This window comes from Cherax quadricarinatus, chromosome 31 (genome assembly GCF_038502225.1).
Source record: "Cherax quadricarinatus isolate ZL_2023a chromosome 31, ASM3850222v1, whole genome shotgun sequence".
In the NCBI taxonomy this organism is placed as follows: Eukaryota; Metazoa; Arthropoda; class Malacostraca; order Decapoda; family Parastacidae; genus Cherax; species Cherax quadricarinatus.
In genome coordinates this window covers 13644261-13668277 of record NC_091322.1, presented here as the reverse complement: position 1 = coordinate 13668277, position 24017 = coordinate 13644261, and the positions used below count along the sequence as shown (strand labels likewise).

Here is a 24017-nt window from a genome sequence, read left to right as displayed (position 1 = left end):
GGTAAAGAGTTTGAGTATAAACAGGGTGGAGAGTCAAGTGAAGAATGCTGGGTAGGCTGAATTTGAGACGGACCTGCAGGTCCATCTTAAATCCATGGTTTAAAATCATGTGAGACAAGGTAGTTAAGGTATTTTAACATCCTGTCTTTTATTCATTCGTATTACAACTGTGATCAGTGATGCTGGATTCCAGCCACAGTCTCCTCTTCATCTCTGATTCAGTAATATCATAAAATAAAAAGACAAGAGAGCTAACTTATAGGCTATTCCATGTGCAAGCTTTGAGAAACAATACGTAAGAGAATTATCATGTAGCAATGATGAGTAAGAGACATGTGCAACAGTTGCACATGTCTCTTATCAATTTTTGGATGTTTTATGCCATTTTCAGCATGTAGCAATGCGAGAACACCAGTATGCTTTTAAGTATGGAAAGGGATGGTATAAAATACCGACACGATGAATGACACAAATGCAGTATAATACGATCCTTTACTGCAGTATAATGTGATCCTTTATTTGTCAATAAAGGTTCGAATTCAACTGCATTTGTATCATTATATTTATATCATTATATTTGTATCATTATAGTTGTATCATTATATAAAACAACTGTCCTTTGTAGGAACTGATAACATATCTACTCGCATATATACTCGTTCTCCGTGAGTATATATGTATTTGTACTACAGTATTCCTCTGCAGGACTTTATAATGTTCAGTCCTGAGTGAAATGTCATCTTATTACAAGTTATTACTGCATACTGTGTCTATAAGCCCACACAATAAGGAAGCCAAGGAGAACAAGAAGCGAAGCTTTTATTTTTGTTACTGTAGCAGCCAAAGAGCGGCTTCCTGACGTATACCTCACTGCACTCACCAGCGTATTTTATCGCCGGAACACGATCCTCCAATGAATTTGGCAACAAGGTCCCCAATCACTGTTGAGTTAACACAGGTGAATGAGGAGCAAAAAACATTCTGGTCAGTTTGTGTTACTCTGGCCAAATTTCGAACTTCTCGCTTGCCATGAATGTGTATTTATGTAAACAATCTTCTACTTCCTAAATGACATGAAACAACTAATTTAATCCACTGAATAACAAAGCAAAAACAATGCTATGGAATCATACTGAAAATTTCACAAATCTGTAATGTGTGTGCGTGTGTGTGAGAGATTGAGAAAAAGAAAAAATGAGTCTCGACAACCTTCGAAAATGCTACGACATTTATTCCAGATTCACTGACGACAGTGGCACAAGAGTTATACACCATTACTGTCTGTGGCTTGAATGTAAATAACTATAAAAACTTGCAACGAGACAATTGATGGCTATTCTAACATTACAAAGTTAGAGTATTTGGCATGTGGGACTAAAAGAATACTTAAAGAAGACACGTATTGAAGGAGACGTTATGCCACAGGTGACTCTTCAATCCTAATACATAAACTAGTGGACAATACGGTATATATATGGTGGAAATGGATCCGGTACGACTTACAGCGTAAAGCAGAGCAGTGAGGTCACACGTCGGAGAAGAGAGGGTGGAGTAGTGTACATCGTGTTACCTGATGGTTGTCCTGCTTAGGTAGGATCATTCTGGCGAAAATTTTAGAGACGTTAAAGCTTCCTGAGTTTTGAATGACAGTCTGAAGGCGCAATCACTGAAGTTTCTAAGCACTGGCGTCAAGCAAATTATTTTCTTTAATGAGTAGTCCTGCTTCTCCCACTTCATGATGTGACTGTGCTGCGATGCTACACCAAACTTTTTTTCGCATCATGGCTGCAGGCATATCTGTGGTCGTTAATTCATTATTCCATGATTCTGGCTATTTCCCCTACGTATACTTTCTTGTATCCTTCACAAAGGATCCTAAATATCATAGTAATGGTCTGAACAGTGCTGGCTAGTTTCAGTTTAACTAGGTCTCTAATGGTGACCGTGGAATTGGTTGCTATTATCATATGACCGCATGGAGCCCTGGAGGAATGTTTGACAAGCTGTTAATGGGGAGGACTATGTACCTGCTGGAAGTTCTTGCTAGTGTGTCGTTGTTGCTTTCCCTGATAACGTGGAGAGTACACCTTTTACACTTAGACGAAGTATTTAGGAACTGTTGCTCAACTGTAATCATGTCCTAGAAATTCCACCCAGATTCAGTAGCTGTTCCTTCAGCATTATAAAAGTTTGTTTCCGGCAGCAATTCAAGCTTTCTGGGATATACAGTGCCGCTCCACTCCCTTTCCGTTATTTCTATCAACGTGGAGCAATTTAAATCTCTGATTGTGGCACATAACAGGCACTTCCAGAATCTTCAAACACTGCTTCTTCAAATTTATTCATCTTCAGTTTTAATCCTATCTCGCTCACCAGTTTCCATTCCTTGCAGCTGGTATCGTTGGTATTGTCTTCCTTGTTTCAAGGATGAAACTTCTTGTTCTCTTAAGACTTGTACCTTCTTAGCTTCCTCCAACTCTGCCTTCACCTGAAGGTACAGCTGCTCAAAACTCAGAACAAATATATGAGGGAAAAGTTCATTAAATAAGAGTGAAAGACTGAATGACTGGTGGAGGAAGTATGACTGGTAGTATGACTGTTCAGAAAGGGGTTGTGAGCAGTTACCTTAACCCTCCCCTCCTTCATCCACAGGGTGAGAGGCAACAAGAGACCCTTGCGGACGGAACAGAGTCACTTGGCTTCCTGCTCTCAACAAGTCTGTAAGTATGGAGCTGCACTCTTGATTATATATTTTGTTTAGTTTTTGTTTTCTTAATTTCATAGGCCTAAAAAGCAAGGGTCTTTTCTTACGAATATGCAGGATGAACATTTGTTTTTTTTACGGCATAATCTGCAAAAATCAATCTGAACATAAAGAAAAAATATATAATATTGGTTATAAGTACTATTGAATAAATTTAAACTGATCTATGATATGTTTAATAGAATTTGGCTAAAAAAAATTTAGGTTAGGTAAGGCTTCCAAGTTAGGTTTGGTCAAAAAAATTATTTTTTTTTACATAATTTTCAGTGACAAAATACATCTATCAATCTCTACAAAAAAATTTTGGAAGTCAGATTTTTAAGAGCTGAGCATATTCGGCAAGTTCGGCTTATTATGCACGAGGTCTTCTGTATGTCAGGCCCTGTGCTGTACGATTCAGCTATAGAGGTTACAAAACGATAGCGTTACCACCTTTGCTTCTTTGACAATTAGTACCAGGGACTGGGGGTTTTCTTCAAGCCAATAGAGAGAACAGAAAAAACAGGATATTTAGGGAAAGGAAGTCGGATGAGCTTGAATATGGGTCACCTGCTCGTGTAGTATGTGGAGGAGATAAAGGTTAAGGGAGAAATTTTCAAGTGATTCATAATAATAATAGCAAGTGGTACCTACATTGATGCATGCCGATAAGTTTGTCTTCGGAACAGAATGATTCTTGAGACCCTGAAGGTGCAGATTATCTTTGAGCTCCTGCACGAAGTCTCGACGCTCCCGATGCTCGGCTTCTGTAAGGAAGAAGTTGACCTCCTTAAACTTTATTTTTCAGTAGCCTTAGGAAACACTAAGGCACAGTATCATTAGGAAACACTAATGTGCTTCCTAATGATACTTCGCAGGCACGCACCCCAGGCATAGCTATATATTAAACTCCAAAACAATCTAAAGGTAATATTATAAATCTTCTCTTTCACCAAAAAAGTGCTAAAAAATCGAAATAAAGTAAATAATGAAATGTGAGAAACTCCACAGTTCCCAAATACGTGAGTGAGTTATTTGGTGTCAGCAGGCGGAACGTTCAGAGGCGACACCATTAGCTAAAGCTAACCACCTTTCCATTCAAACTGTAAACAGGTAAACAGGTAATTACACTGGCAACAGTGTATCACCTGGACGGGAAACAACCACAGTTATGAAGGGAGATATTCCCTCTCATATTCATGACCTACGACACTTGCTCCACACAAGTGAGAACTAAAGTCACTTATCATATGTATATAATATATGGCAGGGCAATCCTGCCCTCACTACCGCCCCTGTCTTCACTACCGCCCCTGCCTGCCTCCACTACTAACCCAGCCTTCACTACTAACCCAGCCTCCACTACTGACCCAGCCTTCACTACTGACCCAGCCTCCACTACTAACCCAGCCTTCACTACTAACTCAGCCTCCACTACTGACCCAGCCTCCACTACTGACCCAGCCTCCACTAACTGACCCAGCCTTCACTACTAACCCAGCCTTCACTACTAACCCAGCCTTCACTACTAACTCAGCCTCCACTACTGACCCAGCCTTCACTACTAACCCAGCCTTCACTACTAACTCAGCCTCCACTACTAACCCAGCCTTCACTACTAACTCAGCCTCCACTACTGACCCAGCCTCCACTACTGACCCAGCCTTCACTACTGACCCAGCCTTCACTACTAACTCAGCCTCCACTACTGACCCAGCCTCCACTACTGACCCAGCCTCCACTACTGACCCAGCCTTCACTACTGACCAAGCCTTCACTACTAACTCAGCCTCCACTACTGACCCAGCCTCCACTACTGGCCCAGCCTCCACTACTGACCCAACCTCCACTACTGACCCAGCCTCCACTACTGACCCAACCTCCACTACTGACCCAGCCTCCACTACTGACCCAGCCTCCACTACTGACCCAGCCTCCACTACTGACCCAGCCTCCACTACTGATCCAGCCTCCACTACTGACCCAGCCTCCACTACTGACCCAGCCTCCACTACTGACCCAGCCTTCACTACTGACCCAGCCTTCACTACTGACCCAGCCTCCACTACTGACCCAGCCTCCACTACTGACCCAGCTTCCACTACTGACCCAGCCTCCACTACTGACCCAGCCTTCACTACTGACCCAGCCTCCACTACTGACCCAGCCTCCACTACTGACCCAGCCTTCACTACTGACCCAGCCTCCACTACTGACCCAGCCTCCACTACTGACCCAGCCTCCACTACTGACCCAGCCTCCACTACTGACCCAGCCTCCACTACTGACCCAACCTCCACTACTGACCCAGCCTCCACTACTGACCCAGTCTCCACTACTGACCCAGCCTCCACTACTGACCCAACCTCCACTACTGACCCAGCCTCCACTACTGACCCAGCCTTCACTACTAACCCAGCCTTCACTACTAACTCAGCCTCCACTACTGACCCAGCCTCCACTACTGACCCAGCCTCCACTACTGACCCAGCCTCCACTACTGACCCAGCCTTCACTACTAACTCAGCCTCCACTACTGACCCAGCCTCCACTACTGACCCAGCCTCCACTACTGACCCAGCCTCCACTACTGACCCAGCCTCCACTACTGACCCAGCCTTCACTACTAACTCAGCCTCCACTACTGACCCAGCCTCCACTACTGACCCAGCCTCCACTACTGACCCAGCCTCCACTACTGACCCAGCCTCCACTACTGACCCAGCCTTCACTACTAACTCAGCCTCCACTACTGACCCAGCCTCCACTACTGACCCAGCCTCCACTACTGACCCAGCCTCCACTACTGACCCAGCCTCCACTACTAACTCAGCCTCCACTACTGACCCAGCCTCCACTACTGACCCAGCCTCCACTACTGACCCAGCCTCCACTACTGACCCAGCCTCCACTACTGACCCAGCCTCCACTACTGACCCAGCCTCCACTACTGACCCAGCCTCCACTACTGACCCAGCCTCCACTACTGACCCAGCCTCCACTACTGACCCAGCCTCCACTACTGACCCAGCCTCCACTACTGACCCAGCCTCCACTACTGACCTAGACTCCACTACTGACCCAGCCTCCACTACTGACCCAGCCTCCACTACTGACCCAGCCTCCACTACTGACCCAGCCTCCACTACTGACCCAGCCTCCACTACTGACCCAACCTCCACTACTGACCCAACCTCCACTACTGACCCAGCCTCCACTACTGACCCAGCCTCCACTACTGACCCAGCCTCCACTACTGACCCAGCCTCCACTACTGACCCAGCCTCCACCACTGACCCAGCCTCCACTACTGACCCAGCCTCCACTACTGACCCAGCCTCCACTACTGACCCAGCCTCCACTACTGACCCAGCCTCCACTACTGACCTAGCCTCCACTACTGACCTAGACTCCACTACTGACCCAGCCTCCACTACTGACCCAGCCTCCACTACTGACCCAGCCTCCACCACTGACCCAGCCTCCACTACTGACCCAGCCTCCACTACTGACCCAGCCTCCACTACTGACCCAGCCTCCACTACTGACCCAGCCTCCACTACTGACCCAGCCTCCACTACTGACCCAGCCTCCACTACTGACCCAGCCTCCATTACCTTGCCTTATGTACTCCAGCGTCTGAGATAATGTCTCCACCAGTCGACGCTCGCGCTCTGAAATAAACAAAAATAAATTAAAAGACAGAAAGTGAGAAATAGTGAGAAATTATAGAGATGTTATATTAACTTGTCAATTTAAAAGAAACTGAATGGAAATATTCCGCGATTTTGTCTAACATGATTTATTTACACACAAAACCTGTTATTCTGTTCATAAAGAACAAAAAGGCGCAGTACCGTGACTGGAACAGAATCTTCCGACGACGTTTGGGTCCGATTTGGACCATTTACAAAGTCACTTTGTAAATGCCCCAAGTCTGGCCGAAACGTCGTCGTAAGCTTTTCTCTCCTATGTGCAGGCTATTTGAATGTTGTGTTTTGTTCGTAAGTAAAATGAAGTGTTGCACCAGAAGTTGAATTATTCTTGCATCAGAAGGTTCAAGCACAAGATAATTTTTTTCAACCAGAAGATAAACTGTTTATTTAGAACATAAATGAGTCAAGCAAAAAATAAATTGCTAACCTGCGCCAACACAAGACGGTTAATTTTTTTTTTTTTTTTTTTTTGCTGAGATGCAACATGATACACTGTTCCAACACACAAAGTCAGTAGGTGACTGAAATAGCTGAGGACTATGCTAGAGGCTGACTGGTGTGGCTGGTGTTAAGAAGAACATACATGGCTGCAAACAGGCTACCTAACGTTTTGAGGCATCTGGTAGGTGACTGAAGGCGTCACGATGAGACCTGAGCCACACTTAGGGATAGCGATCAACGTGGGTTCGAATTCTACTGGCTGCGATATTTGTGTGTGCGTGTGTATGTGTGTATTATACATTATACACACGCACATAATATTGTTTTGGTAAAATATGCATTACAGTACTATATGAACTAGTGCAATACGTACAATGCGTATAATACGCATTGTTCTGGCACAATGCATTTTCTGGTACAGTGCATTTCTCTGGTACAATACTGTTCCGGCACAATATGTACTGTGCGGGTCCAATACTGTTAGGTATTGCTCAAGTAAAATATGTATGAAGGTACAATATGTATTTAGTTAAGTGTTATTTCGGCACAATACTGCATATATTTAAGTACTAGATTAGTAACGCACCATTTTAATTCAACAAGTTTTTGTGAGAACGATGACGTATTATGTTAATTTTGTCTGTTCCGTTGGTACACTGGTATATTAAAATTTGTTTATGGGGGTCTCTGAATGTCTCATGCCTCAGCTGCTAGCTGGGATGATAATTTAGTAGTTAATTTAGTATTGATCATGTCTGGTGATGACCTTGAATGGTAGTGAAGAAATCTGTAGCTATGTTGGGTTTGTTGATCGAGATCTTGGAAATATGTCTGGCAATCGGGTTGCAGAAGGTATCCCCTGTTCCAAGATAGCATGGTGTTGCTGTGTCTGACATGTATCATCCTATTAATGGTATACAATATCGACTTGTTGGTGAATAAGACATGTAATACTTTGTATCTATATTGCCTAGAAGATTGGTCTCTGAGGTAAGAGAATTTGTCTTATCCTGGCTTCAAAGTTGGTGTTTCTTAGTTGATTTAGAAAGACACATAAGCAAACACTATGACATATTTATTAGAAAACGTGTCGGCCTGGGACCTTGATCACTTCTAACATACAGAGGTAGAAAGACATTATATATAAGCGGAGAGTAAGGTGTGAGTGACGCATGGTGACCTGAAGAATTTCATGTTGGGATGAGGACGGGTAGACGATGAGATCATGTGACTCCTGTGTTATTGGGTTGGTGGTGCTTTGCCTGCTTGAGTATCATATATGCTAATGTTTTACAAATTTTGTGGTTTCCAGTGTTACGTTCTATTGTGTCGGTGACGGCGACACAATAGAACGCAAACCAACTTGTCGGTATTTATTACCAAGGTTTATACCATCCTGTTTCTTAGTGCAAGGTTCGACTTAGTTTAGGGCTGTACATGTCCTAATTTTCCATTTTTATTGAAAAAATGAGATAAGAGTGTCCACGTGACAACTTATGAATACCATATATGATTTGCTTCAAATATTCAATGCTAATACTGCATCATAAACGTATGCCACACACTGCATTAATCTTCTCGCATGTACTGACCTAAAGGTTCTAATGGTACATATCTCTGGGATCAAGCAGCGACCCAAACACGTCTATCTAGTTATCATTATATTTACTTACAAGTGATAAGGCAGTACTTATAATATGGGGTTAAAGTTATAATAAACCAGCCAAAATGCATCTATATATTTGTACTAAAATGAAAAAAATATATACAAGCCCAAAGTACCAGTATCAGCATAAGCGGGTATTAGCCATTTTTACGGTATCAGTGAAAAACGGCCTATACCTCGCGATATATTTTCAAATATTAATATTTAATGTGTTCTTAAAAATATCAATATTAACACTACCTCACGATTGTGAGGGACACACACACACACACACACACAAGTGCCTATGATAAGTAACTAACACAACAGACCATATAATAACATCCCAAGAGAAATTAAGTTATTTAATATTTAACATTCCCGTGTAATTTAATACCCATTGTGCAAAAAGTTTTCCCTTATATACTGATCATAGTCATTAAACTTAAAAAAAAAAACTATAGGAAAAGTATCAGCATTAGTGGAGGAGCACTATAGGCGCTGTATAATCCTCCGGGTTTAGCGCTTCCCCCTTGATTATAATAATGGAGGAGCACTGTAATACCTGCGCGCCTCTGGCAAGCCAGTGATGGTGACAGTGCTCAGTTGTATGTGAGTCCGATTACTTCAATTTTAGCAATAGTAACAAGAGGAGATTAAAGAATTATTAAAGAAACATAGTTAATTGTTATAACTTGATATCCGTCTTGCGCCCTTTCTCAACTGCTTCAGTGTGAGACTGACTCACCATAAAGCCCAGTGAACATTAAGAAAATATTTAAATACGTTTACCAGGGAATGGTTTATCAATCATTAATATTAAGCAATATGACTCGTGGCGAAGAGTAATTAAAGATTCATCAAAATAATTAAATGTAAATGAAGATGACATGTAAAATCAGATATTAAATAATTAAAATTAGTTACATGGATAAGTTAAATAAAATTTTACGTCTAAACTCTAAATTAATAAGTTTGATTCCTGATGGCTTCTGTTTATTGAATTTGAAAGAAATTCGAAATATATCTTTTCATATGCCAAAAAAAAAACAAATCAAAAACCACTTCTAGTATAGGGTTCCTGCTCAGACAAGATGGATCCTACACAGATGACAACAAAGAAATGAGTGAGATACTGAAATCTCAATATGACTGTGTTCAGCGAGCCACTAATCAGCCACAACTTTTTCATGAATGAGCCTCAAAACCCTGCCAGTGTAGGCCAAATTTCTGACATAACCTTGACTCTACTAGACTTTGAGAAAGCCATCGACGACATGCCCATGCACTCAGCACCAGGCCCAGACTTGTGGAACTCGGTGCTCATTAAGAACTGCAAGAAACCCCTCTCACGGGCCCTAAGTATGCTATGGAGACGGAGCCTAGACACAGGCGAGATTCCAGTCACTGAAAACAACGGATATAGCCCCACTCCATAAAGGTGGCAGCAAAGCAGTAGCTAAGAACTATAGTTCTAAGAAGCAGGATAGCAAACCACCTGGACTCCCAAAAATTGCACAATCCAGAGTAACATGGTTTCAGAGCAGGTCGCTCCTGCCTCTCGCAACTATTGGACCACTATGATATGGTTTTAGATGCACTGGAAAACAGAATGCAGATGTAGTATACACAGATTTTGTAAAAGCGTTTGACAAGTGCGACCATGGTGTAATAGCACACAAAATGCGTGCTAAAGGGATAACTGGCAAAGTGGGTAGATGGATCTTCAACTTTCTAACCAATCGCACACAAAGAGTAGTGGTAAACAGAGTTAAATCGGAAGCTGCCATAGTGAAGAGCTCTGTTCCATAAGGTACAGTACTCGCACCTATCCTGTTCTTCATTCTCATATCTGCATCATCCTTTGTAGACGATACTAGGATCTGCATGAGAGTGTCATCCATTGAGGACACGGCAAATCTCCAAGATGATATAAACCAAGTTTTCCAATGGGCAACGGAGAACAATATGATGTTCAATGAAGACAAATTCCAACTACTCCGTTATGGAAACCTGGAGGAAATCATAGCTAGGCCTGAGTATATTACAAACTCTAATCACACAATAGAGCGGAAAAGTAATGTGAAGGACCTGGGAGTAGTAATGTCCGAAGACCTCACCTTCAAGGACCACACTATCATATCTGCGAGGAAACTGATATGATGGATAATGAGAACATCCAAGACAAGAGATGCTAAGCCAATCACTTGTTCTCTCAAGGCTGGAATACTGCTGTACACTAACATCCCCATTCAAAGCAGGTGAAATTGCAGATCTAGAGAATGTACAGAGAACCTATACTGCGCGTATAAGTTCCATCAAACACCTTAACTACTAGAAACGCCTGGAAGCACTTGACTTGTACTCGCTGGAGCGCAGGCAAGAGAGATATATCATAATCTACACCTGGAAGATTCTGGAGGGACTGGTCCCTAATCTGCACACAGAGATCACTCCCTACGAAAGCAAAAAAATTGGCAGGCGATGCAGCATACCCCCAGTGAAAAGTAGGGGCGCCACTGGTGCACTAAGAGAAAACACAAGTGCCCGGGGCCCAAGACTGTTCAACAGCCTCCCACCAGCCATAAGGGGCATTACCAATAGACCCCTGGTTGTCGTCAAGAGGGAGCAGGACAGATACCTAAATTCGGTGCCGGATCAGCCGGGCTATGGTTCGTACCTTGGACTGCGTGCGGCCAGCAGTAACAGCCTCGTTGATCAGGCCCTGATCCACCGGGAGGCCTGGTCGTGGACCGGGCCGCGGGGGCGTTGATCCCCGGAATGCCCTCCAGGTAGACTCCAGGCAGGTAGATATAAATATTAAGCAATATTATTCAAACATGTCCTATATAATTAGAATGGGGTAACATGACAAGGCCAGTACCCCTTCCAAGGGATACTATTACATTAACGGTAACCCTTCCAAGGGATACTATTACATTAACGGTACCCCTTCCAAGGGATACTATTACATTAACGGTACCCCTTCCAAGGGATACTATTACATTAACGGTACCCCTTCCAAGAGATACTATTACATTAACATTACCCCTTCCAAGGGATATTTTATTAATGTCTTTAATATTATTATTATTATTATTATTATTATCGCAAAACTCGGTCAACTTGAATGTGTCATATGACGCTAAACGGAAAGGAAAAAGCGTTTGCAGAATTTGTTATACAAAGTGAAACTATTGGTTTTCAACCGGAGTCGCGCGACCTGCCTTCCAGGCTTCTGCGAAATTCTATAAATCGTAAAAGTTTTTAAAAGCTAATCCCCCGGCCTTACTGCAGCTGCCTTGGGCAAGTAGTGGTGTGCAGGCCGTGGTACATAAGAACAGCAACCAACAGCTGCCCCAGGGCATTGCTGCAGCTGTCCTTGGCACACAGTTCTCTCACTATGAGCGAAGCAGCGCATCTCTCTCTGCTTCTCCCTGTTATCCCTGTATAATGCAGGCTCATCTTGTTAAAATTTAGCCTCTCAGAGACAGCACCGCTAGCTACCGTAGCAGAGGAGACTCCACTACAAGTCAAACTCACCAACCTGATGATTACCACCAAGGACGCCGCCTCCATCATATACTTCAGCGACGATGACACCAACAAGACCACAGGAACTTCTGCAATGAAGTGACTTAAGGATCAGCACCGTCAATTCTGAAAGCCAAGAAATCAATATTCATCAAGAAACTGGATCATGGTGTCATGAAGCAATCGCTAAGCTACCTGAAAAACCCATTTTGAAAACCTGAACAACTGGGCCAAGGTCGACGAGATAACCTTAAAACCCAACGCCTCATAGCTCAACAAGTGATTCGTGAAAGCATAAGGATTCCCTACTACTATATTAATCCAAGGAATATTAAAGCTGAGCAATATTACCATTTCAGTCCCTGCTGGAACTGGAGCTAAATGGTATCCGCCCACTGTGTGGGCGAAACATAGTCAATAAAGGACTGCATTAGGCTGCAGCTGTGTCTATTTTTCCACTGTGCTAGAACTGTTATACCCACAACCACATCGCCTTTAAAGGACAAAAGGTATTACTCTCAATATGAAAATGACGGCCACACTCAGAGACTGCACATCCACCTGGCAAAAAAAAAAAATGCCCGCAACGGTAAAATACCACCTGAGGAAGATAAACAAGAAAATTTTTTTTAATTCTTCCAAGAACTCCACATATGTATATATATAGCCATAACTAGACTCCGGACAAAAAATCCTGCAAGTTGCCCATCAACCTACCTTTGCGACTACAGTACCTGCAGTCGACCCTGCTTCAGTTTTCAAAGATGAAGCACCTAAAATGATTCAGACTTTCCTCATTTAAGCCCACATCCAGTATGCATTACTATTAGGAACAAGCAACACAAGCAACCGCGAGCTCATCAGACTCAGTGACCTGAAGTAGTTCCATCGGCTCAAACACTCGGTGAGTGCCAGGGCTCGTGTTTTTTAAGTTAACCTCCAAACAACAGACAAGTAAACCTGCAACCTCACTCAGCTCCAGTGATCTCACATGCAACCAATTCTGATAAAAAAAATATCGGACTAGGAAGACATGCCAGAGCCTCTGGGCTAGAACGTGCGCCGTAAGGCTATGTGACTCACCTCAACTCTTACATGCTAACTTCCTGTGCCAGCCCCGTCCTACCATCTGAATGGCCAAAACCTTTAACCTGTCATCATCGCTCTACAGCTGGGTCTAGTCCTGGTTCTCTCTCTCAAAAGAGTCTTCCATTATCATCCATTCTTCTCCTGTCCCCACTTCAAGGCTTATTTTTATAGGGTTTCTTTTGTACGTTATGTCAAGCCCCGGGAAAGTAATGGTGTGCGGGCCGTGTACATGAACATAGCAACCAACAGAAATGCCGAGGAGACAACAGGGTATACACACTGAGGCTGTGTCCCTCTCAGGGTTTACTGGTAGAGAGAAGTGTGCCCCTCCCTCGGGGTGTACTGGTGGAGAAGAGTGTGCCCCTCCCTCGGGGTTTATTGGTGGAGAGGAGTGTCCCTCTCTCAGGGCTTACTTATGCCCTTCTCAGGGCATACTGACGGAGAGTGCCCCTCTCAGGGCTAATATATTGACGCTTACCGGCCAGTTTTATAACTATTTCTCGCAATCCTTCAATTTTTCCCCTCAAAATAAAAAATCGCAAGTACACTTAGTGTCTTATTTCTATTGTGATGATTTAAGCATTTCTTCAAAGTTGAGTTACGGTACATAAAATTCCATGGTGTCGTTTGTAATTTTGTAACGTTCAGTAATTTTTATGTAGTGCGTGTCTTCGGCAGAGTACCATAAGATGTATATGGATATGCCTTGAAAGATGAACCATTCAATAATCCTACTGAAAATTAAATTTATCGAAATTTCATGCAGTTTACACTCGTACAATACAGCTAAGTTGCCCTGTGTCATGCCAGCCATGGGCCTCGCCAGACATGAGAACTGCCCTCTACCATTTATTGTCTGTAAGGAAACGCTGGCAAAGAAAATCATGGTAATAACCTAGCTCATGCCCTGTTTTCCTAGTAAAACATGGATACATAACTGATAAAAAAAAAAATCTTTGGCATATTTTAAAAGATTTTTGGGTTCTCCAAAAAAGCAAGCATTTGCTTTTGAAAAGATGATTAAAGTAACTAACTTATTTTACAAGGAAAGTCATCGTGTGGCCGAGCTCGTTAATAAATAAATGAAAGCCAGTATTATACACTACCTCTCATCTTACCACCTCGCCTAACAATACTAAAAACAATGTACAAGATAAAAAAATATAAAGCTTTCACTTTCAAGAAATATCCTAAATAACAAAATTAGTGATATGTCAAATGATATTTATAATAACAGGATACAAAAATTTTATTTTTTTTATAGTATTAAGTACATGATTCTACAGATTTAAGTTGCAAAGCACATCCATGATCAGTAATTCGTTTCCATGACGATGAAATAATTTAAAAAATGATGGAAAATACTAGAAGCAGAAAACGACAAAGATGTGTTGACAGACTTCATAGGTAGAATTTTACGATTTGTATGTGACAAATCGTAAAATTCTACCTCAGGTGTTAAGTTTTAGGAAATTCAACACAAAAATAGTCTTGCGACAGTTCATTGTTTTATGAACCGAAAATCCTTGGATGCTAAAGAGAGCCAAATTACGTCTCTCCTTCAGTGTTGCCTCATCATGTGCACAGATATATTCCCCTAAAACGCAAATATTATCACAGGAGAGCGCTAAACATGTAGGGATTATACAGTACCTATTGGGAGGGAAGGGGATATGAATGACATTCAAAGTTTAATTCAGGGAATTGGAGCTCAGATCCAATTCCCAAGATCAAGACCCCCTCACCCCCTTACCTTTGAGGGGTAAAACGCAAATAACCCGCACATAAGAGAAAGAAACTAAGGACGACGTTTCTTGAGTGAATGTGCTCTTGCGAGGGATACTTTCTCCTGTACGAGCTTTAACTTTCTTTCCGAGAACAGAAATCAAACTCCCAAAGTTTTATATTTTTTAGGGTCATAGCTGGCTGTCTCTGAGATTTTCCTAGTGGAAGGTTTAAGTCAATTTTATAATGTTATGAGGTGTAGGTCAAACTTATAATTATATTGTTCAGCTTATGATGTTAAGTGTGTGATTGTAACAGTAATGTGCGACGGTGACATTGGCATGTGTGTCACTGGAATGTGACTAACACAGGAATGTGTGCCTGTGTCACTGGAAATAAAATACAATCATTAGGCTCCATTGTAAAAAGCGCTGGCTGGGTTGGGTCTTCGTCTTCATTTAACGCTTCAATCACCTTCAATGTACTATTTTTTTGCATTTATTGGCATTTTTATATACTTATTTGCTTATAGACAATGATCTAACAGTGAAACCGAAAAAAAGTTAACCTTCTCTAACTTACAGAGCGAATATATAAACAACTGTTTCAAATCATTTGTAGGAATGTAACAATTAAGTAATAAACAAGTGTACCATGTCTTCCAACCTCTGTATCAGCTAATTACGGGAATTAGTCATTCTCTTCATCAACTAAATAGCTAGTACAAAAATATATGTAAATACATAGTGTTCTAATAAAACACTATAGAATAGTAAGGTTTATCAGGAAACAGGACAAGTGTTTCCTGACGTGGGTTTCACCCCTCAAGGAAGGTTCCTTGACGCTGGCGAGGGGCTCTTGATCTAGGGAATTGAATCTGTGCCTCAGTTCCCTAATTAAGCCTGAATACCTTCCACATCCCCCCACAGGCGTTGTATAATCCTACGGGTTTAGCGCTTCCCCCTTGATTACAATAATGACGTGGGTTTCTGTAGCATGATGACCCACACCTGAAGCTTTTGGTCATCTGACTTCCGCTAGCTTACCGATCCACCCTTTTAAAAATTATAATTATTATTGTACATATAAAAAAGTAAAATAAATATGCAGATTATATATTAATTTTTTTATGCTAAAATTAAGTATACAATTAATAAAACAATGTTTAAAACAAAACATTTACACTTTTCCTAAAATAAATTAAATTTTCAAAATAAATGTAAAGGAAATTAATTTTAAACAGAATTCTATGTAATTCGCAGTTTTAAAATAATTATGTACTTTGTCAGCTGTTTTACGATGGCCAGCGTGAGACGACCTCTTGTATAACTCAAGGGCAACTCGCAAGGGCAGCCCATAAGGGCGCCCCACAAGGACGACCCACAAAGAATTCACACGGGCATCCCACAAGGATAGCCCATTAGGGCAGCCCACAAGGATAGCCCATAAGGGCAGCCCACAAGGATAGCCTATAAGGGCAGCCCACAAGGATAACCCATAAGAGTAGCCCGTAAGGATAGCCCAGAAGGGCAGCCCACAAGGATAGCCCACGAGGGCAGCCCACAAGAATAGCACATAATGGCAGCCTACAAGGATAACCCATAAGGGCAGCCCAGAAGGATACCCCACAAGGGCAGCCCACAAGGATCATCCACAAGGGCGTTACCCACCTATTTACCCTTGCGCTAGCAGAAAACGGGGAGCGATATTTTTTTTTTTTTAGATTTTACCGCCGAAGCGGCTAGTTTATTGTGCATGCCATATCCATCATTTGGACAGTAGCACAAGAGCATATTGGATCCACAAAAGCCCGAGGAACTAGGCCCCAAAAGGGGTTAACGGGGGTAAATCTGGATTTATTTCTACAGTTACCTCATATGATGTAAGCAGATTAAGGAAATTTACCTCTGGTTTATAACGTGGTTATTTGTGAATGGTTTGTAAGTGGTTATTTGTGAATGGTAGATAAGTAACCGAACTGAACCTCACCGAATGTAACCGAGTCTAATCACATTGATTAAGTTAGGCTTGGATAGATTTGGAATGGTTAGGTTTGGCTAGAAATATTATAATCATAACTAAGCGCTAAACTCATAAGGGTGATACAGCTGGTTAAAAATGTTTTCTAAATTAGTACAAAGAGGGCTTTAAAAATGGGGTACTCAACACAGTGCACACAACTGGGAGTCCACTAAGTTTATTCAAGTACAGGTACACACAAATATAGTTACATTATCATACATATCAGCATATGTGTTGATTACCTACGATAACCCCAAAAAAAGCCCATTGGGGTCCTTGTGATAACTTATTATTTAAACGATAAAAATAGCTTTAAACTCTGTGACAAAATTTGCTTGCATTGGGTTTTATAGAGACTGAGTTATAAAAAATGAAATAAACCTGCATCTAAACATAACAGGGAAACCGGTTATTTTTATATAGTCGGACTTGAGTCCTGGAAATGGGAAGTACAATGCCTGCACTCTAAAGGAGGGATTCGGGATATTGGCAGATTGGAGGGATATGTTGTGTATCTTTATACGTATATGCTTCTAAACTGTTGTATTCTGAGCACCTCTGCAAAAACAGTGATTATGTGTGAGTGAGGTGAAAGTGTTGAATGATGAAAATATTTTCTTTTTGGGGATTTTCTCTCTTTTTGGGTCACCCTGCCTCGGTGGGAGACGGCCTCGGAGCTGGAGGAAATTCATGATCTTTGATACATTGTGCTATTGTATTCATGTTTATGTTTTTCTGTAAATGTATTCTGTTTATTAATAAATGTTCACATAGAATATCAAATATAGGGGGTGGTAGGAGAAGAAAATATTCAAACAGCTCCGGGGAGAACCTTGAGTTTTCCATGAGGTACGTTTATTGTCTTCTCTGAGGATGAGGGTCCCCATTCCAGCTATAGAGGTGGTACTTCCCTATATATATATATATATATATATATATATATATATATATATATATATATATATATATATATATATATATATATATATATGCAAAACAACCACTCTGAAAGAATAGAGAAATACCAAGCGCTTTCGTGACTACTCACATTATCAAGGTACTATGAAAGTGAAGCATCCAAGGAAGCTATATAAGGGGTCGGCCAGCACCTCACTATCAGATCCCACAACGGTTAAACACGTGACGCGCGGCGAGCCAACTTGATATATATATATATATATATATATATATATATATATATATATATATATATATATATATATATATATATATATATATATATGTCGTGCCGAATATGTAAAACTGGTCAATTAGCAAGAACTCATTTAAAATTAAGTCGTTTCTGAAATTTTCTTTTATACGTTTGAAGATATATTTTTTTCATTAATGTTGATTTAAAAATTTATAATTTTGCACCAAAAGGAACTTAGAAAACTTACCTAACCTTATTATAACAAGAACAATTTATTTTAGCCTAACCCAACTAAATATATTTTAGATTTGTTTACAATAATTTAATACTAAACAAACACAGTGAAATATATTTTTTTCGTTAGGTTCAGAATGATTTTGGCGAAATTATTGCATACACAAATTTTCACTTGCCCTATATGGCAAGATGAGCGTTGCTATTTAAGCCAAGATGGCAAGTTCTGCCTATTCGGCATGACATATATATTATATATTACATATTATATATATATATATATATATATATATATATATATATATATATATATATATATATATATATATATATGTGTGTGTGTGTGTGTGTAAACATTTTTACGTGTAATTTATATTAATACTGGATCTCATTCTGATAGTATAATAAAACAGGTGAAATGGAAGTTTTGTTACAATTTTTTATTAGAAATTTTTATCATTTAGATGAAATAATTTCTGGAAGATGTGCAATGATTTAAATTCATTTGTTTTATTTTATAAGGAGTAAGCCTTAGTTACTTTATTAACATGTTATTTACTTCGTCACCGGACTTCAAATTGCGGCATCTAATGCAGAGCTAATGACTGCTATCCTAGATTACACAAAAACACGTCATTCAGAAACTTATGAACAAACCCTTCAAGAATTCGTGAGTCACTTCATGATTAGTATGTTAGCTGAAATCCTGATATTGCATCGATATACTTCATTAACCATCTAACAGATGTTTAACTACATGATGTAACTAGTACCCAAAAGATATAGCATGTAACTGTATGCAATATAGTCTGATACACAATGTTGACACCATAATTATTTTCTTGCGCTAGTGCAAAAGGAATGAGCTGCAAGTACACAATAAATTATTTATCAACGAAGGCGGCTCAAGTTTATTCCTGTTCCTTAGAGAATGATCATTAGTGTAATCTTGAACTGCACATTATAATTAGATAAGAGTTTATTTCCGTGGGTTCTGGTAGGATTAAGCTAACTACGAAATAAAAATGTATTAAAATTCCAATGAACTTGGATATATAATAGTTGACGCTTTCTGCACGTTGCCAAGAGTATAGATTTGTTAGACATGTAGTCGTGTTTTTTTCCTAATGTTAATCATGTTACCAATACCGTGATATGGTTAGATAATTTGGCTCTGCAGTGAGTTTAATGATGAAAACGAAAGTATGTCAATGAGTTATTTTGTTTTGTTCACATTCAACAGTAAACTTTATGGAAGGAGCTATATTATTGAATTAAAGTAGGAATTGGTTTATATCTATATTCTTGGGCATGAAGCATATAACGTCATCCACATACGTGTACCACTTAGCTTTAATTAACAGGATATGAGTAGAGTTAATGCAGAAGATCGTTCAGGAATGAGTAATTTACCGACGTGATAAATTATCCACTGACCGCCTCTGCTATTTGTGGACAAAGAAGTATGGCTGGTTTGTATAGTGACTTGGGAAACTGTTTTGTTAAAGGTTCTTGACAAGCCAATGTAACCATGATATATACTGGGATGATGCTTTTCTACTCGATATCACCTAAAACGCATTAAATCACTGCTGATTTTGGGCATTTCTCGTATGAACATCCACATAACATACGGCTACTGAAAATTTTCTCAGGATGGTGTGATATAACCGGACAGTGGTGTATAGTAACCATACCTTGTAGTGGTCACAACTGGTATGGTTGCCAACCTATCTTACGTTTGTGTATATATATATATATATATATATATATATATATATATATATATATATATATATAATATAGGGAGGTACCACCTCTAGAACTGTCCTGGGGCCCCTCATCCTGAGAAAAGAATAAACTTGCTTCAGGGAAAACTCAAGGTTCTCCCTGAAGCTGTTTGAGAATTTTCTCCTACCACCCCGTATATTTAATATATATTTTATTTAAAGGCAAAATACATTGACAAAACTCCTATGAACTTCTATTCGATGAGAAAAAAAATGTTTTTCCAATAGCAAAGCTTATATTTATTTTGTACCCAAACTCAGCGAAAATGTCGATACATCACGAAATAAATACATTTCATTAAAATTAAAAAAAATACTGAACTGATATTTTATTATTTTATTTAGGTAAAACCCTAAACTCGAAGGGGTCATACAGCTCCTAGGGAATGGAAAAAAAATAAGGTTCGATCCAAAGATGAGGACAAACCAGCATCAACAACCCCCGTCTCCCGAAGGGTGTAAACTGATGTTAATTATTATAATCATAACCAAACGCTAAACCAAAATGATGTTAAACTGAGTTACAAGCATATTATAATCATGGGGAGCGCTAAACCCGTAGGATTATACAGCGCATGTGGAGGGAGGGATGGAAGGTACTCAGGCACAATTCAGGGAACCAGCACAGATCCAGTTTCCTAGATCAAGAGCCCCTCATCAGCGCCAAGGAACCTCCATCGAGGGGCGAGTTACAGACAACAGGCAGCAATATTTTACATCAGGTTACGTAAATATTAAGAAGGTTAGGCTGCTAAGTTTTTATACTTGCTTTGTTTTTTCATCCTTGCTTGGTGTGCTGAACTGAGTTGCAAGACAGATCTCCATCTTGCACAATCAACGATGCCTTTAGTCTTGGGTCGAATAACTTGTTTTAATGGTAACTGCCGAATTGCATGCCTTGTTGGTAGGCGTTTTTTATCTATGTTTTTACACTGATTCATTCTTTATCAAGAGGAACAATCGGAACTTGAAAAATAGCCTACTAATCGGCCTATACTGATTGTTCGTTAATAACTTCAATAATTGCCCTCAGTACGATTCATCATTAATAATCTCACTTTGCTATTTTCTGAGTGCTTTACGTGTTCATTATAAACAGAAGTCACTGTGATTCAGGAGATTGACCAAAACTTTTGAAAAGGCTCGCAGATTTTTTTTTCTTTATTTCCCCCGTTACTCAACAGCTGGAATAGCCTCTCTGACATGAATTGGTAATGAGGCTGTTTCCTGACAGGATGTTCAGCCACGAGATACTGTAACGAACAAAATCCATAGGTTTTTGCAAAAGACACAAATGTGACAACACGCACATCCACACCGTCACTGAGTTGAGCCAACACTGACTCTTGTTGACACAGTCGTTGCTGCACTGTACAACACCAATAAATAATAATAATAATAATAATAATAATAATAATAATAATAATAAATAATAATAAATAAAATAATAGTAATAAAAAGTTTGCTAGGTTTAAATTCTAACAGCTATACAAGTCACTGAAGCCTCATTCAACCTGTAGCATGCACTAATACACTTCTGTGTATATACCTTGTGTTTGTGTATATACATTGTGTTTGTGTATATACCTTGTGTTTGTGTATATACCTTGTGTTTGTGTATATACCTTGTGTTTGTGTATATACCTTGTGTTTGTGTATATACCTTGTGTTTGTGTATATACCTTGTGTTTGTGTATATACCTTGTGTTTGTGTATATACCATGTGTTTGTGTATATAACTTGTTTGTGTATATACCCTGTGTTTGTGTATATATCCTGTGTTTGTGTATATGCCTTGTGTTTGTGTATATAGGTGAACATGGACAGCAGGTGTCTTAAGGAAACACGTCCTAATGGTTTCCAGCCGCATCGGGGATAAAGAAAGTTAATGATTTCATGCAGTGGGGAGAAATAAATAGCATCTTGTATGTGTAAAAATGAGCAAAAAGCTAATGTGAGGAAGGGATGTAATGCTGTGGGTGCAGCACTTAATTTGTTAGACGAAATAATTTTCAAGGGATAAACAGTTAAAGCCAACACATAGTTCAATGAAACCAACAAAACTGCTGGCTGGAACAGGGAGGTCAAGGGAGTCGTAGCTTTTCCTGCGCAGGAGTTCGATGGATCGTGCTATAGGTATTTTAGAGAATATGGACATGACATCTTGGATGGAAAGTTTGTTTCTGCTGTTTCGGATTCAGTTGAGGTCACCAGAACATTTTGAATGTGCATGACTAATGGTGCCGAAGAGTTTAGTTAGGTGTTTGGCTGGAATCCCTGATAGTGTGTGGAGTCAGGAGGGATGGTGCCTCGAACCTACTTCTCGCTACAGTGTTCAAAACCCATGCCTCACACCCATGTAAAAGTGTTGGTATCATTACAATGGCATATTCCCTTTTGTGTCTCCGTGGATAAATTTCTTTCTTTCCACAGATGCTTCAACACACCACACAACCTCCTTTTCCTTCATCTGTTCTATGGTTCACCTCATCTTTCATTCACTTCGTCCGCACTCCCCTCCAATCTAATATTCAATCTATAGTTGTCTAGACTTTTTGTTACTCTTTTCTTCTTTCACTTTTAATTTCCATGCCATCTCACATTTGTCCACTAACCTTTACAATTTGTCTTCAGAATCCCCTAAATGAATTGTGTCATCAGCAAACAGCAACTGTGATAATTGTCACACTATATCAGATCCAGCATCATTTAATCCAGTTGCTCTCCCAACACCCTAGTGTTCACTTCTTGTACAACACTATATACAAATATGTTAAACAACCATAATGATTTCACTCACTCCTGTCTAAATCCTACTTTTACTGGGTACTAGTACCTCACTCCTACGTGCTCTAACTTAAGCCTAACTAGCTGCATAAAAACTTAACTACTTTCAGTAATCTACCTAGAATTCTATATATTTGCAACATCTGCCACATGGCTCCCCTATCCTCCCTATCATTTGCCTTTTCTAACTTTATAAATGCAACAAGCGGTACGTACCTACGTACCGCTCACTTACAATATATGCCACAATGTAAACACTGCCTACTCATCCTCTACCATCCTCTCTTCATACCCATATTCAACACACACACACACACACACACACACACACACACACACACACACAAACCGCCCACTCAAACACAATATCCCAGCCTCTTTACGGCATTTTTGTCTTAATCCCATCTGTCCCAGCCGCTTCACCTCCTTTAATTCTATCCACTGTCTCATGAACTTTCTCCACATTTACTTCAGGCTGCTGCTCACTCCTGCACGATGATAACCCTCCTTTCCCAATGCTTCAAATTTCCACCTCCCCTTCATTACTAATATTCAACAACTCGTCAAAATATCCTCTCCATCTGTCCAATGCCTCCATATCCCCATCTAACATCATCACTTTATATATATATATATATATATATATATATATATATATATATATATATATATATATATATATATATATATATATATATATATATATATATATATATATAAAGACAGCGGTGTAAGAGAGAAAAACAAGTGTTGAGACATCAGGCAGCAGCGCCGAGGCAGCAAGACCAAGAAGAGTGTTGCGAAGAATAAAATGGCTCTCTAGTGGTATTCTGGGTCTTCGTAGCGAACACACTACTGGGAATAAAGCTAAGTGGATCCTGGCCCTCCCACTGTGGTGGCGTTTTTTCTTTCTTCTTTGCAGTGGGTTGAGTGGTGGGAAGTCCACTGCTGACTTAAGACAGGGAACATCGCTAGAGTAAAAGTGTCTCACTCTTACTGCATTTTTTCTTTTTATTCTCTCAAGTATTCCGTAAAGAATAAGCGTTTGCTTTCTTTTATCGCACCATCACACTCCCTCCTCTCATTTAAAAACACATTCTTCCGTCTTTCACTTCTCATTGTACAGTTCCTCTTTCTG

The 24017-nt window shown here is 40.2% G+C and overlaps 1 protein-coding gene across 1 annotated transcript in view; it reads right to left on the bottom strand.

Moving 5' to 3' along the window:
- The window catches only part of LOC128699169 (uncharacterized), a 135190-nt gene that overhangs the window by 96469 nt on the left and 14704 nt on the right, over positions 1-24017 (bottom strand). The window contains exons 3-6 of the mRNA XM_053791730.2: positions 16192-16479; positions 12089-12205; positions 6361-6417; positions 3398-3510 (exon numbers count right to left, since the gene is read on the bottom strand). Of these exons, the coding sequence (XP_053647705.2) occupies positions 3398-3510; positions 6361-6417; positions 12089-12205; positions 16192-16479 (575 nt within the window). The remainder of the gene's footprint in view (positions 1-3397; positions 3511-6360; positions 6418-12088; positions 12206-16191; positions 16480-24017) is intronic.